The sequence below is a fragment of the Lingula anatina genome, chromosome 6 (assembly GCF_051362555.1).
Source record: "Lingula anatina isolate TDL-2025a chromosome 6, LinAna3.0, whole genome shotgun sequence".
In the NCBI taxonomy this organism is placed as follows: domain Eukaryota; kingdom Metazoa; phylum Brachiopoda; class Lingulata; order Lingulida; family Lingulidae; genus Lingula; species Lingula anatina.
In genome coordinates this window covers 224,753-238,343 of record NC_141772.1, presented here as the reverse complement: position 1 = coordinate 238,343, position 13,591 = coordinate 224,753, and the positions used below count along the sequence as shown (strand labels likewise).

General features: G+C 37.5%; 1 protein-coding gene across 1 annotated transcript; it reads left to right on the top strand.

The window, feature by feature from the left end:
- Positions 1–254: 254 nt before the first annotated feature.
- LOC106172214 (N-acyl-phosphatidylethanolamine-hydrolyzing phospholipase D-like) lies at positions 255–12,426 on the top strand. Its single transcript, XM_013552841.2, has 8 exons — positions 255–364; positions 1,090–1,177; positions 1,396–1,466; positions 2,169–2,305; positions 2,773–3,264; positions 6,157–6,305; positions 6,742–6,859; positions 11,180–12,426. The coding sequence occupies exons 2-8, from the start codon at positions 1,107–1,109 to the stop codon at positions 11,291–11,293; spliced, it is 1,152 nt and encodes a 383-aa protein (XP_013408295.2). The 5' UTR covers positions 255–364; positions 1,090–1,106; the 3' UTR covers positions 11,294–12,426.
- Positions 12,427–13,591: the final 1,165 nt, after the last annotated feature.

Here is a 13,591-nt window from a genome sequence, read left to right as displayed (position 1 = left end):
ATTGTAATACCAATAATAATACTAATATTAATATTAATGAGAGCAACAGGGAAGGGGGCATGGGCACGGGGCGAAATATGCATTTTGACACATTCTTTTCGTTTACCATTTTAAAATGTTATATAGTTTTATTCGTTTTTCAGTTCGTATTTTCCATCAAGACATCAACTCCCTTCTCAATATTTGTGCGTGCGGGTGTGGAGGGGGGGGGAGGGGCGTGTCTTGTTTATAAGCGCCATCTATTGTAGGTGTTACCACCTATTTTTTCGACCGTGATTCATAACGCTTGATTTGTTTATACTAGCAGGTCAACATGACTTGCAAGTTTAGGTATACGTGACACGGTGTGGAAGAAAAGAAGCAGGTTAGTGAAAAGACGAACAGTTTCAATTGAAAACACTTATTTTATATCATAGTCATAGCCGTACGAACGGAGTGCATGGTTGGGGGAATGAGAACCCTCCCCCACCCCCCCCCCCCCCTCACACACACACACACACACACACACATGCAGAGCTTCATGCACGTACGTGATAACATTTTTTATTTTAAATATTGCATTGGGTGTATTATTTTCCTTTATCTGTGTCCAGAGGAATGTTTATATTCTTTTGTAAATCAAGCAGTGCCTCGATCATCATTCCCATCTAATGAATTACCAGTATCTTTACTTTAATGACAAGATAAATAGTTCAAAATTTTTCAAAGCAGAGTTGTTTTGGACTTACACACAGGCAGAATCTCCATACACAAAGCAGGAAAAAATTTTACTACATGTGGCTGTGGCGGTTTCTGAAAAATAAATCACACCAATATCCCCCTCTTTGACAAGCTGAATCATAGTTCTAAACCGTACCAGTGGCATTGTTTGCTCTCCAAAACAGCAAAATATTTCGGGGCCTTGAAGTGTATCCAAACTCTACACCAAGGGGGCCAAGGTCAGCTTTGCATGCATCCAAGACCTGTCATTCCTAAAAAAACTGGACCCCAGTTCAAATAATCCTGGATCTGCCCCTGTGTGTACAGCATATCACCAACCATTTGTAAAAGCCTGTAGTCATCCCCAGTTTATACCATCTTCTTATTCAGGACTGTAGTTCCTCTTCATGGTGAAAGGAATCTATGCACGTAACATCTGTGCACTAGCGGCAGGCTCACTGCTTTTGTATTTCCCAGGGTAAGTTGAACTTTCATGTCTTATTCCTTTAGTTTACAGTTCAAAACAAAGGATTTGGTAACTTGTATTATACTGCAGTTCTACAGAGAACTCATTGTGAAAGAGGTGAAGTTATCAATGACAGGCACATGCTTTTACACTTGCCGTACTGAGATAATATTAAAAGAAATAATTAATATTGTTTATCTGGAAATAAAGATTATTTCAATTATTTGCAGACAGATACTTATCCAGGACACCCTATTGAAGCAAGCTGCCCAACCAGAGATGGCTGAAGGAGGTGACACAGGTAAATGTTACAGATGAATGTCTGTCTCACCTAACACACTGCAAACCTGAATTGTGTCTCACCTAACACACTGCAAACCTGGATTGTGTCTCACCTAACACACTGCAAACCTGGATTGTGTCACACCTAACACACTGCAAACCTGGATTGTGTCTCTCCTAACACACTGCAAACCTGGATTGCGTCTCTCCTAACACACTGCAAACCTGGATTGTGTCACACCTAACACAGTGCAAACCTGAATTGTGTCTCACCTAACACACTGCAAACCTGGATTGCGTCTCTCCTAACACACTGCAAACCTGGATTGTGTCACACCTAACACACTGCAAACCTGAATTGTGTCTCACCTAACACACTATGATCTAAAAGTCACACATGATACAGTGCAAACCTAACACACTGTAATCTAACATTGAGTCACACCTACCACAATACCTGCAACTGCTGCCCTGAGAGAGAGAGAGAGAGAGAGAGAGAGTTTTCTTTTATAAGTGCATTCTTTTTAAAAAAATGAAAGAAATTAAATTATTTCAAATATATGTCTTTAAAAATGGCAAAATTTACTACATGATATCTATGTAAAATATCATATTCTGATGCAGTGTTCAATAAAAAAATCATATAATATATTTAAAAAAAAGGTTTACTTTGTAAGATTCTATGAAGATATTGGAGTTTGCAATGAATTCATGTTTGCAGTGCAGTCATGGTGCCAGCCCTCAGTGAAAAGACATGGAAGGTTTGTCAACCCTTGGGCTACCTGGACTGCCCCCGGACTGGGGGGCCTGATGAAAATGGTCTTCAAAGAGAAGAAACCTTCTTTACCAACCACAGAGGTAAGCAGACGTAGAGGCAGTGAAAGTTGTAAAGAAATGTGGACATTTTCTTGTCATAATTCGTCTCATTATTCCCTTAGCTAGGGTAAGTAAAATATGTTCCTACATAAAGATACACAATTTAATGAGGAAGCTCACAGAGCTTTCACTTTTCTATTCATTCTGGTAAATAACATACCACTGGTAAAGATATTAATATAGTGACAAGAAAATTTACAAAGTTTATGGGTACCATATTTGGCTGTAAGGATAGGCCACTTTTACTTTCACTTCACCTCTAATGCATCTCATCATAGTGACTATTTAGCTTTAATACTGTGTTCACTTCTCAAAAGCTATCACCATGACAGGCTGTCAGCCAACGGGAATAAATGAAATGTATACTTGATAATAACTGTATTCTACAGTGTCAGGAAGGAAATAAAAATTAAACCTGATAAAAATAAGAGAAATCTCTTTCTCAACAGGAAATTGAGGCCCGTCTGCCAGTAATAAAGCCAGACTTTGAGTGTTTGTCCAAAGGTCCATCTCCTACCACTCTCAGCACTGTATGGATAGGTCATGCCACTGTCCTTGTCCAGATGGATGGACTGACCATTCTTACCGACCCCATCTTCTCTGACCGATGTTCACCAGTACAATTCATAGGACCAAAGCGCTACAGACCTCCGCCATGTTCCATCGAGGAACTGCCAAAGATTAACGCTGTGGTGATAAGTCATACCCATTATGACCACCTGGATCTGACTTCTGTTAAGAAGTTAAACGAGAGATTTGGGCCGTCTCTGAAGTGGTTTGTGCCTCTGGGATTGAAGAGCTGGATGACAGATGTTGGGTGTGCAGAAGTAATTGAGATGGACTGGTGGCAAGAGGAGCCATACAGTGAGGAGAGCAATGTGAAGTTTGTTTTTACGCCTGCACAACACTGGTGTAAGCGCACGGCATTTGACACTGATAAGGTGAGATGGAGGGGAGGGGGGGTCAAAAGTTGTCAGTATCAGTTTAAACACATAAATGATCTTTAAAAAATATTTAATTTTGAGACCAGTGCCCCACAACTCTTAAAGTGCAGTGTGATGTAAATGCAAAATGTAGTCTGTGTATTAATTGTACATGTAGTGCGTATACTGGCAGAATATCAGAATAGTACTCTATGTAATATGACTTATTTATCAGTGCCACAGTAAATTATCTGTGTCAAAGTAATATTAGTCGGCATGTTTCATGCTGTTGTACACATCAATGTAGATATCATTGTCTCTATCACTTTGCTGCATAATTCATGCTGTCACCGTGGCATGACTGAAATCTGTTTTAGGAAATTTACTCTGGAAAAGGTGTGTGTGTGTGTGTGTGTTGCATGCTTGTACATGTATTTGTGTGTTATGTACCATATATATGTCAATTATAACAGATGTTTACAACACTGGTGTTATGTACCATATATATGTCAATTATAACAGATGTTTACTACACTGTAGTTTAAGATCATTGTCCTGTCTACCATTCACTGGCCCTCCATGTTTACAATACTGTAGTTTAAGATCATTGTCCTGTCTACCATTCACTGGCCCTCCCATGTTTACAACACTGTAGTTTAAGATCACTGTCCTGTCTACCATTCACTGGCCCTCCATGTTTACTACACTGTAGTTTAAGATCATTGTCCTGTCTACCATTCACTGGCCCTCCATGTTTACTACACTGCAGTTTAAGATCACTGTCCTGTCTACCATTCACTGACCCTCCATGTTTACTACACTGTAGTTTAAGATCATTGTCCTGTCTACCATTCACTGGCCCTCCATGTTTACAACACTGTAGTTTAAGATCATTGTCCTGTCTACCATTCACTGGCCCTCCCATGTTTACAACACTGTAGTTTAAGATCATTGTCCTGTCTACCATTCACTGGCCCTCCATGTTTACTACACTGCAGTTTAAGATCATTGTCCTGTCTACCATTCACTGGCCCTCCATGTTTACTACACTGTAGTTAAAGATCATTGTCCTGTCTACCATTCACTGGCCCTCCATGTTTACAACACTGTAGTTTAAGATCATTGTCCTGTCTACCATTCACTGGCCCTCCATGTTTACAACACTGTAGTTTAAGATCACTGTCCTGTCTACCATTCACTGGCCCTCCATGTTTACTACACTGTAGTTTAAGATCACTGTCCTGTCTACCATTCACTGGCCCTCCATGTTTACAACACTGTAGTTTAAGATCACTGTCCTGTCTACCATTCACTGGCCCTCCCATGTTTACAACACTGTAGTTTAAGATCACTGTCCTGTCTACCATTCACTGGCCCTCCATGTTTACTACACTGTAGTTTAAGATCATTGTCCTGTCTACCATTCACTGGCCCTCCATGTTTACTACACTGCAGTTTAAGATCACTGTCCTGTCTACCATTCACTGACCCTCCATGTTTACTACACTGTAGTTTAAGATCATTGTCCTGTCTACCATTCACTGGCCCTCCATGTTTACAACACTGTAGTTTAAGATCATTGTCCTGTCTACCATTCACTGGCCCTCCCATGTTTACAACACTGTAGTTTATGATCATTGTCCTGTCTACCATTCACTGGCCCTCCATGTTTACTACACTGTAGTTAAAGATCACTGTCCTGTCTACCATTCACTGGCCCTCCATGTTTACTACACTGTAGTTTAAGATCATTGTCCTGTCTACCATTCACTGGCCCTCAATGTTTACAACACTGTAGTTTAAGATCACTGTCCTGTCTACCATTCACTGGCCCTCCATGTTTACTACACTGTAGTTTAAGATCACTGTCCTGTCTACCATTCACTGGCCCTCCATGTTTACAACACCGTAGTTTAAGATCACTGTCCTGTCTACCATTCACTGGCCCTCCCATGTTTACAACACTGTAGTTTAAGATCACTGTCCTGTCTACCATTGACTGGCCCTCCATGTTTACTACACTGTAGTTTAAGATCATTGTCCTGTCTACCATTCACTGGCCCTCCATGTTTACTACACTGCAGTTAAAGATCACTGTCCTGTCTACCATTCACTGGCCCTCCATGTTTACTACACTGCAGTTTAAGATCACTGTCCTGTCTACCATTCACTGGCCCTCCATGTTTACAACACTGTAGTTTAAGATCATTGTCCTGTCTACCATTCACTGGCCCTCCATGTTTATAGCACTGTAGTTTAAGATCATTGTCCTGTCTACCATTCACTGGCCCTCCATGTTTACTACACTGTAGTTTAAGATCATTGTCCTGTCTACCATTCACTGGCCCTCCCATGTTTACAACACTGTAGTTTAAGATCACTGTCCTGTCTACCATTCACTGGCCCTCCATGTTTACTACACTGTAGTTTAAGATCATTGTCCTGTCTACCATTCACTGGCCCTCCATGTTTACTACATGTACACTGTAGTTTAAGATCATTGTCCTGTCTACCATTCACTGGCCCTCCATGTTTACTACACTGTAGTTTAAGATCATTGTCCTGTCTACTATTCACTGGCCCTCCCATGTTTGCTACACTGTAGTTTAAGATCATTGTCCTATCTACTATTCACTGGCCCTCCCATGTTTGCTCTACCAGAGGTCAACTGACTGAGTGATTACATCAATTCTTTTCAAATATTCATCATTGGATGGAAAAAGTGGTATAGCCAGAGAAATGGCTGTGCCTATTGACTATGTATGTATAGCTATATTACATGTATATATATACATGTACATGTACAGCTAGTTCTGTACAGAAGCTGTTGAGTCGGCTGGAGGAGGGGGGTAGGATGAACTTATCTATTATTATTATTATTATTATTATTACTGTTGTTGTTGTCTCCAGGTGCTCTGGGGCAGCTGGTGTGTTCTGGGATCAACAAACAGATTCTTCTTTGCTGGAGACACAGGATACTGTGAAGCATTCAAGCAGATAGGGAGGAAGCATGGACCCTTTGACTTGGCTGCCATTCCTATAGGGGCGTACTGTCCTAGGTACAGCACTTATGTTTGTATAGTTTGACTTCATTTATATAATTGAACTTTGTGGTTGAAGAATTTATGAGATAATCAGATTGTTTCTCTTTATAGCTATAAATGTTTTATGTTTCAATAATACAGTGCTAAACTCAGGTGATATATGTCTTTATAACATCTCATGCTGACACTTGAGGTGTTCTGTCAATCTGACATATATATAGCTATAATATATACTATAGTTGGATGACAGTGTATTCAGGAATCAGATAAATTCCACTTTGGGAAGATTTTCAACTTTTTGGGAGCCAGATAATATCACTGGGCTGGGCAGACATCATGCCATACTTTCCAACTTCTTTCCCTAAATGGCAGTCTCCTTCCTGTGTATTATGTCACACATTAAACAAAGTGTTGATGATTTAAAATGTGCTGTACTGTGTGTGTATTTCAGGTGGTTCATGGCGCCCCAACACGTGGACCCGGTGCAGGCTGTGGACATCCACTGTGATGTGAAGGCCAGATATACCCTGGGGATCCACTGGGGAACATACAACATGGGATCCACTGAGGTAACCAGATCTACACTAAGACTGGGTTCCCATGCCTAGATCAATCTAACAGGATCGCTCCATCTCCAAGGGGTTTCTCGCTAAATTGCTTTCAGCTTAAGTAGCGTGGATGTCTAGAAAGCCTTTTGAAGCTGGTAAACGCTAATAAATTACCCCCTAGCAGCTTCAGTAAACGTGACAGACATCTTAGCCGCTTAATTTGATAGCAGTTTAGTGAGAATCCCCTTGGAGATGGATCTATCCAAGGTTAATATGATAGGGTCTGGGAATGGTCCCAAGGACTCTCACAGCGGTGGTAGACACTGTCACATAGAGTTGTCCAGTGTGTTTTAGTTTTAACTAAAATTAAAATTAAAATTACTCTTATGGGTTATAGTGTCCATTTTGTTGCTGTATTCAGAACAGTGACTTAAGTAGGTCTCTCAAGATGATAATTACGACTTTTACGTGTAGTTGTTAATTTTTATTATGTACAGACACAGATGTGTCTGTACATATAGCCATCATCTGCGTCTGTCGTCGTCGCCGTCGTCGTCGCCGTGCACTTTCACCGATAACACGATAAGTGAAAAAACGTTTTACCTTTTGGCTTGAAACTTACAGAACTGATGAATATTCATAATACGGTAATTCTCCAATCTATACGAACGATTTAAATTAATTATTTTTGGAAGATAATCATTTTGTTCGTAAGGCTTGAAATTCAGTCTGCTAAAAATTGCCACGCGTTCGTATCCATTGAAATACGGATGGAATACGGCTGTACCTGAAGTTATCTCCACTTACCTACATTGCTAAGTGTAAGCATTACTTTCAGATTAAATCACTGTGATCAGCTAAAAGCACAAACAAATTATTCTTGGGATATTGCAATGAATTAAAACAAACTAAACAAAAGTCGGGAATTCAAGTTAAAAAACAATTTCTTCATACTAAAGAGGTACATTTCTCCCAAGACAAGACAACATCGTTTTTCCCTGTTGTGTTTTACCAAGACAGGACAACATCGTTTTTCCCAACTTCTGTCAAAAACAGACGAGAATATTTTCGTATCCAGTTGCATATTTTATTTATTGCGTGTTTACTTTTAATATGATTTCACATATAGAAAATTTGCAATATTAATAATGTCACCCCCCATTAGGCCTACATAAATTTCTCCCGCCAAAACAAAATACTCGAAACTCCTCACAGTAGATATCACTGACGTTAATAGAGATTATACTTGATATAAAAAATAACATTAGCTCAATTCAAGTCTATTTATGAAAGTCTTATACAGCATATTAATTTGCACGCAATCAATGTAAACTTAATTAGAAAAAATACAGAAAACTGCAGGCAAATTTGTATAAGGTCATACGGCACCTTTATTTTTCACAATCACTAATATCAGTAAGGTTTACCTAATAGTTGTTCATGAGACAAGGTCTTTAACAAGGAAAAACAAACAAACAAAAAAAAGTACATTAACTTTATCACAACTCAAATTAGAAAAATAAATACAATACAAGACAGAACTCCTCTTAAAAAAATTAATTTTCTGATGACTACCAAAAACAAATGAAAAACTCGATCATTGACAATGGATTTCTCATACTCTTCTGTTGTGCGTGGGTTTCAAGTTTATAGATTTTACTAGAAACCAGTTATCGGCCGGCAGAAGTTAGGAAATGATAATAAACAGTAAGTAATTTATGCGTACTGATGCTGTCAATAATTTCTCAATAACAATAGGGTTTTAAAACTACTGGCCTGTAGCTGCCGGCGGGCAGGTTGAGTCCTCCTATCGTCTCATTCAAAAACAGCACAAATACATGATAACAATCTCTCCTGTCAAGTGGCAGTTCCTTTGTTTGGAACGGTGGTCTGAAAACTCGCTTTGACGAATCATGGGGCGAGTTTCAATCGGGCACACTTTCTTGCGTTCGGAAAATTTAAATTGTGCCCAAGGTGAGTTTAGCGATCGTTCGTACAGAACGGAGACAAAAAATTCAGATTCAGAGAAAAAACGTGTCGTTCGTAATTATTGCGGCGTTCGTATAGATTGGAGAATTACTGTATGCAGGTCAAGTTCGAAAATCAGCATGATCAGGCCATTTTGATGGAAGTTATGTTGTTTTTTCCCTTTTTTCAGCATATTTATAACACCGATAACACAATAAGTGAAAAACCATTTTACTTTTTGGCTTGAAACTTACAGAACTGATGAATATTCATATTATGCAGGTCAAGTTCGAAAATCAGCATGATCGGGCCATTTTTATGAAAGTTATGCTATTTTTTCATTTTTTTCAGCATATATGCAACACCGATAACACGATAAGTGAAAAACCGTTTTACCTTTTGGTTTGAAACTTACAGAACTGATGAATATTCATAAAACGCAGATCAAGTTCGAAAATCAGCGTGATCGGAGCAATTTTATGGAAGTTATGCTGTTTTTTCAGCATATATGCAATACCGATAACACATTTCAAGGAAAATCAATTGGCCAATTGTCTTGAAATTCACAGGGGTGATCAGTCTTACTGAAATACAGATGAAGTTAAAAAATAAGTTCGATCGGTTCAGTTTTGGTGAAGTTATGCCTTTTTTTGTATATAAGTGTTTTTTATTCAGATTTTTAAATTCTTAGGCATGTTAACAATCGCATTTGTGAACTAATTAAATATGTAAAGGTGTTCCTTTGACATTTTCTACATCTTAATATTGTTAGTTGATTATATAAAAATGATGGTAAACCTGTTATTGTGCATTGTGTTATAAAGTGTCAAAAAATGGAAATAAACTTATCTTTACAGTTTGTAAGATTCAATCATTCACCATGTTCAGAATCTCAGAATGGAGCAAATTGGACATTTAAAATTGTTCTATTGATATTTTTCCTATGTCATCAATTTTTTTAGTTGTTCATTTAAAAATGACAGTAAACTGATTATTTTGTTATATGTAAAAAAAAGTGTTGAAAGTGGAAAGAAAATCATTTCAGTACAGTCATCTCGTTTACATTTTGGCATTTTGAAGGTGTGACTCTGAACTTCCATGGCCTTGAAGACCTTTCCATGTCACATTTTCTGAATATCCATGATACTTTTATTTTATTATTAAAAATTGATGATCATTATGTTATATTGGATATAACATTATTTTGGACATCGCTGCCGGAATGACCATTAAGGAAAAACCATGTTGCTTATGATACTCAAACTTACTGAAAAGTTTCACTGAAGTGCAGTTTGTGTTGGAAAATCAGTGTGATTGTTTTCTGTTTTGGAAGCAATGCAGCTCTATAGAATGGGGCTACTGTTTATGGATGGTGGTAATTGTCCTTTGGGGTAGTCACAAGCTAAATTCAGAGCTATAAAATTAATTGCCTAATTAATTTCCAAGTGCCCATTAAATAGGATTACATAAAACACATGTTGAGATTTCCCAGTAAAGCCCCATAGGTAAAGCTCTCTTAACTGTGTCACATAATTAGGAATTGGTGATAATTAATATTATGCAGGTAAATATTGTTTAATATTGCAAATAAGTTTACAAAAGAAACAAAAAATTGTGTAACGCCAACATTAATGCTGTATTATCCTCAAACACATTGGGGTTATTCATATCATGTTAATACAGCAAGATTAAAAGTTTGAATAGCAGCTTTATTGGAATATTTTTGTTGTGTTTTTTTTTTTTAATCATTTTTCAAACACTGGCATTTTCAGCTCCCATCCACCTGAAGCTCTTCACATTTTCTGTATTTCCACATAAGCAGTTGCATTGGTTTTTATGTCTTTAAACATTATGTAATATTATTTTATGCACTGTTATCTTTTTTCGGATATTGGGATTTTCATTATGTGAATTTGAACTCTCATGGTCCTGAAACTGTAATCTTATTGCAGGGGCGGATTGAGGCCGTCTTCTGGGTCTTTCAGAAGACGGTCAGATTTTAAAGTTCACAATGATGGGTATCTGTTTTTTCTGTTGGAAAACCATTAAAAATGGGGGATGGATCAACAAAGATGATTTGGAATACTGTCAGAAAATACCTCTGGATCTGCTCCTGTTATTGACCATGTTACCAGTTGTGCATGATTAAAATTCAGTGTTGATTGACAGTGCTATTATAGGCATTATTTATTATTGCATCAAAATTGACAAAATGACCCATTTTCTGCATTTATATTTTCTGTTTTTGTCTGTACATTTGACAGCTTTGCTGCCTTGTTGATTCTTTTGGTTTCCATTGTTTACTTTTGTTGCTATATGTCGATTTACTAAGTTAACATTTTATAATAAGATATATTGTATTGTTTATTGCAGCCTATATTTGAACCACCAGAAAAATTTGCTGAGTCAGCAAAACAGAAAGGGCTCGAGGAGGGAGAAGTCTTTGTTTTGAAGCATGGAGAAATAAAACTGATAGAAAAGGACTAAAGTTGATAAAAATGGAATAGAAAAGAAAGAAAATGTGATATTGTGCAGTAAATACCAGTTTAGACTTTACCAAGTATTATGTTGATGACGGGTTTGTATACACTAGTTTAAAACAAAATCAGTGCCATTGGTAAGTTGCCAGGAAGAGAGAATTTAGATTTTTAAAACTTTATTGAGTGCAAATTTTTAAGGATGCTTATAAAGTGTGTGTTACAAAATGACAATAAACCAGCATTGTTACTTATCGTGTATCACATATTTATTGACAGTAGCATTTTATTGCTGCATTGTCAGGGTTTTTCATCAATTTACCATTCATTATCTTAGGAGCTTGGAGGTTTTTCTGGGATATGCTCCAGAAAAGAAATACTCATAAGCATTAAATTATTATTCATGAAACTTCTGTTTATTCAAACCACTGTTGCAAATAAAAGCATGTTGTGAAGGCAGTGGTGGTGGAAATTTGTAAAACATTTTAAAAATATTTTTAAAAATATATAATTTTTAAAGTAAAATATCACTTCAAAGGCCTGGAATGGTACAAAGCTATATTAATCTCATTTTGCTGTTTGGCTTATGAGCCAACGACTGTTGTCTAGATTTGAAAATTAATTTATCAATTTTAAGTAAAATGAATGTGTTCTATTAATGGTAAAAATACTTAGCACAATACAGGTACGCACATAAACAGATAGCATGAAATAGTTTAACGATATAGTTTATATATCTGTATATATCGGTAAGGAACCATACTCTGTTATGATTGATAACCAAAGGAAGTGATCTGTTGTCACATGACTTGATACGTGTATGTACTTTACCAACTCTGGTCTCTATAGTTATTTCCACAGGACTTACATGTAACTATATTCAAAGAGACCATACACATGTAAATATAAGGAAAGGGTCTTAACTGTCTTAGTATTATTTGCGAAACTTTAATTATTCAAGACCAGGAGTTTTTAAGCGTTGTGATGTGTTATTCAGTGTTTCAAGAACTCTGTATGAGTGTGTTTCCTATTTTTACTTATGTAAAGACGCTCGTGTTTATGAATATGTGCACGCAGTTGCGCGTGTGTGTGAAGTTTGTTGTGTCGTCATGGTGTTATGTAATAAAGATACAGCCAAATTGGGCTCGTTTTTTGTCGTCATTTACAGGCAGTTGCGCGTTCGCCGAGGTCTTTTCATTCGTACTTGTGTAAGGTCCGTAAGCGCAGTGACCTTCATTCGTAAGAGGATGTCCTCTTCCAAACTACAGGTTGGCTTCGGTTGCCAAAAAGGTTATTTTATAATTTTTACTTGTTCTTTACTTAAGTGACTTTTGTTTTGAATTTGTAATGACTTTATTATTATTAACGTACGTTCAACTGATGTGAAAATTACATGACTACTGGTACTAACTGATGAATTATTATTGTTTCTATAATTTTCAGATGTTAGAAGTTTAACATCTGAAAATTATAGAAACAATAATAATAAATTATAGAAACAATAAAAGTCACTTAAGTAAAGAACAAGTAAAATTTATAAGATTTTACTTACTGGATAAGTACTGGTGCTACGTCTGTATGATGACACCCGGTCTAAAAAATTAATGATTGACTGTCAGCGTGCACACGTATTTTTAGAAATAAGGAATTTAATGTCAGCGCTTGTATCGGTAGCTGTAGCTGTACGCAGTGCGGCGCAGTGAACAAGAGTCGGTAGCACGCGGTTCTATCCACTTATGGTGAATCATATTTTGACGCTAGTAGCCTGTTACAAAATTATTGTATCACTCATGCTTACATTTTGTATTCTATTTGAGAAACCGCTGATATTAGAGGGTCGGTGAATTAAATGTCCACTCAGCCACACTTACCGGATGTCCGCGAGCGTGACCCGTTTTCCAAGTAAAACAAAAACAGCCCCCCCCCCCCCCCCCCTCCCTCCAGTATATTATGATAATCATTATGATTCAGCACAACTGGACATAGTCACGATATACATCAACCCGGTCGGGACATCTGTGACGTCACAGGCTACTTATCCTCGCTCTGGGTCCACTGAATTGCATCTTTAAGTATGTTTATTCTTCTCTGGTTGAACAATAGGTATCATTTGTATTTGGATGTTCTATTGATTGCTGGTCGCAGGCTTATCAACAATGAATCAACGCAACCCGCGCCTGAAGAGTTGAGTCACTATTGTTGATACAGAGCCTGTATTCTAGACTATTATCACAAAACTGAATAAAGATTATTATGATGTTAGCGGGTCGTGTAATTTCAGTTGTGTTGGTCAGTGACAGCCCGCTGG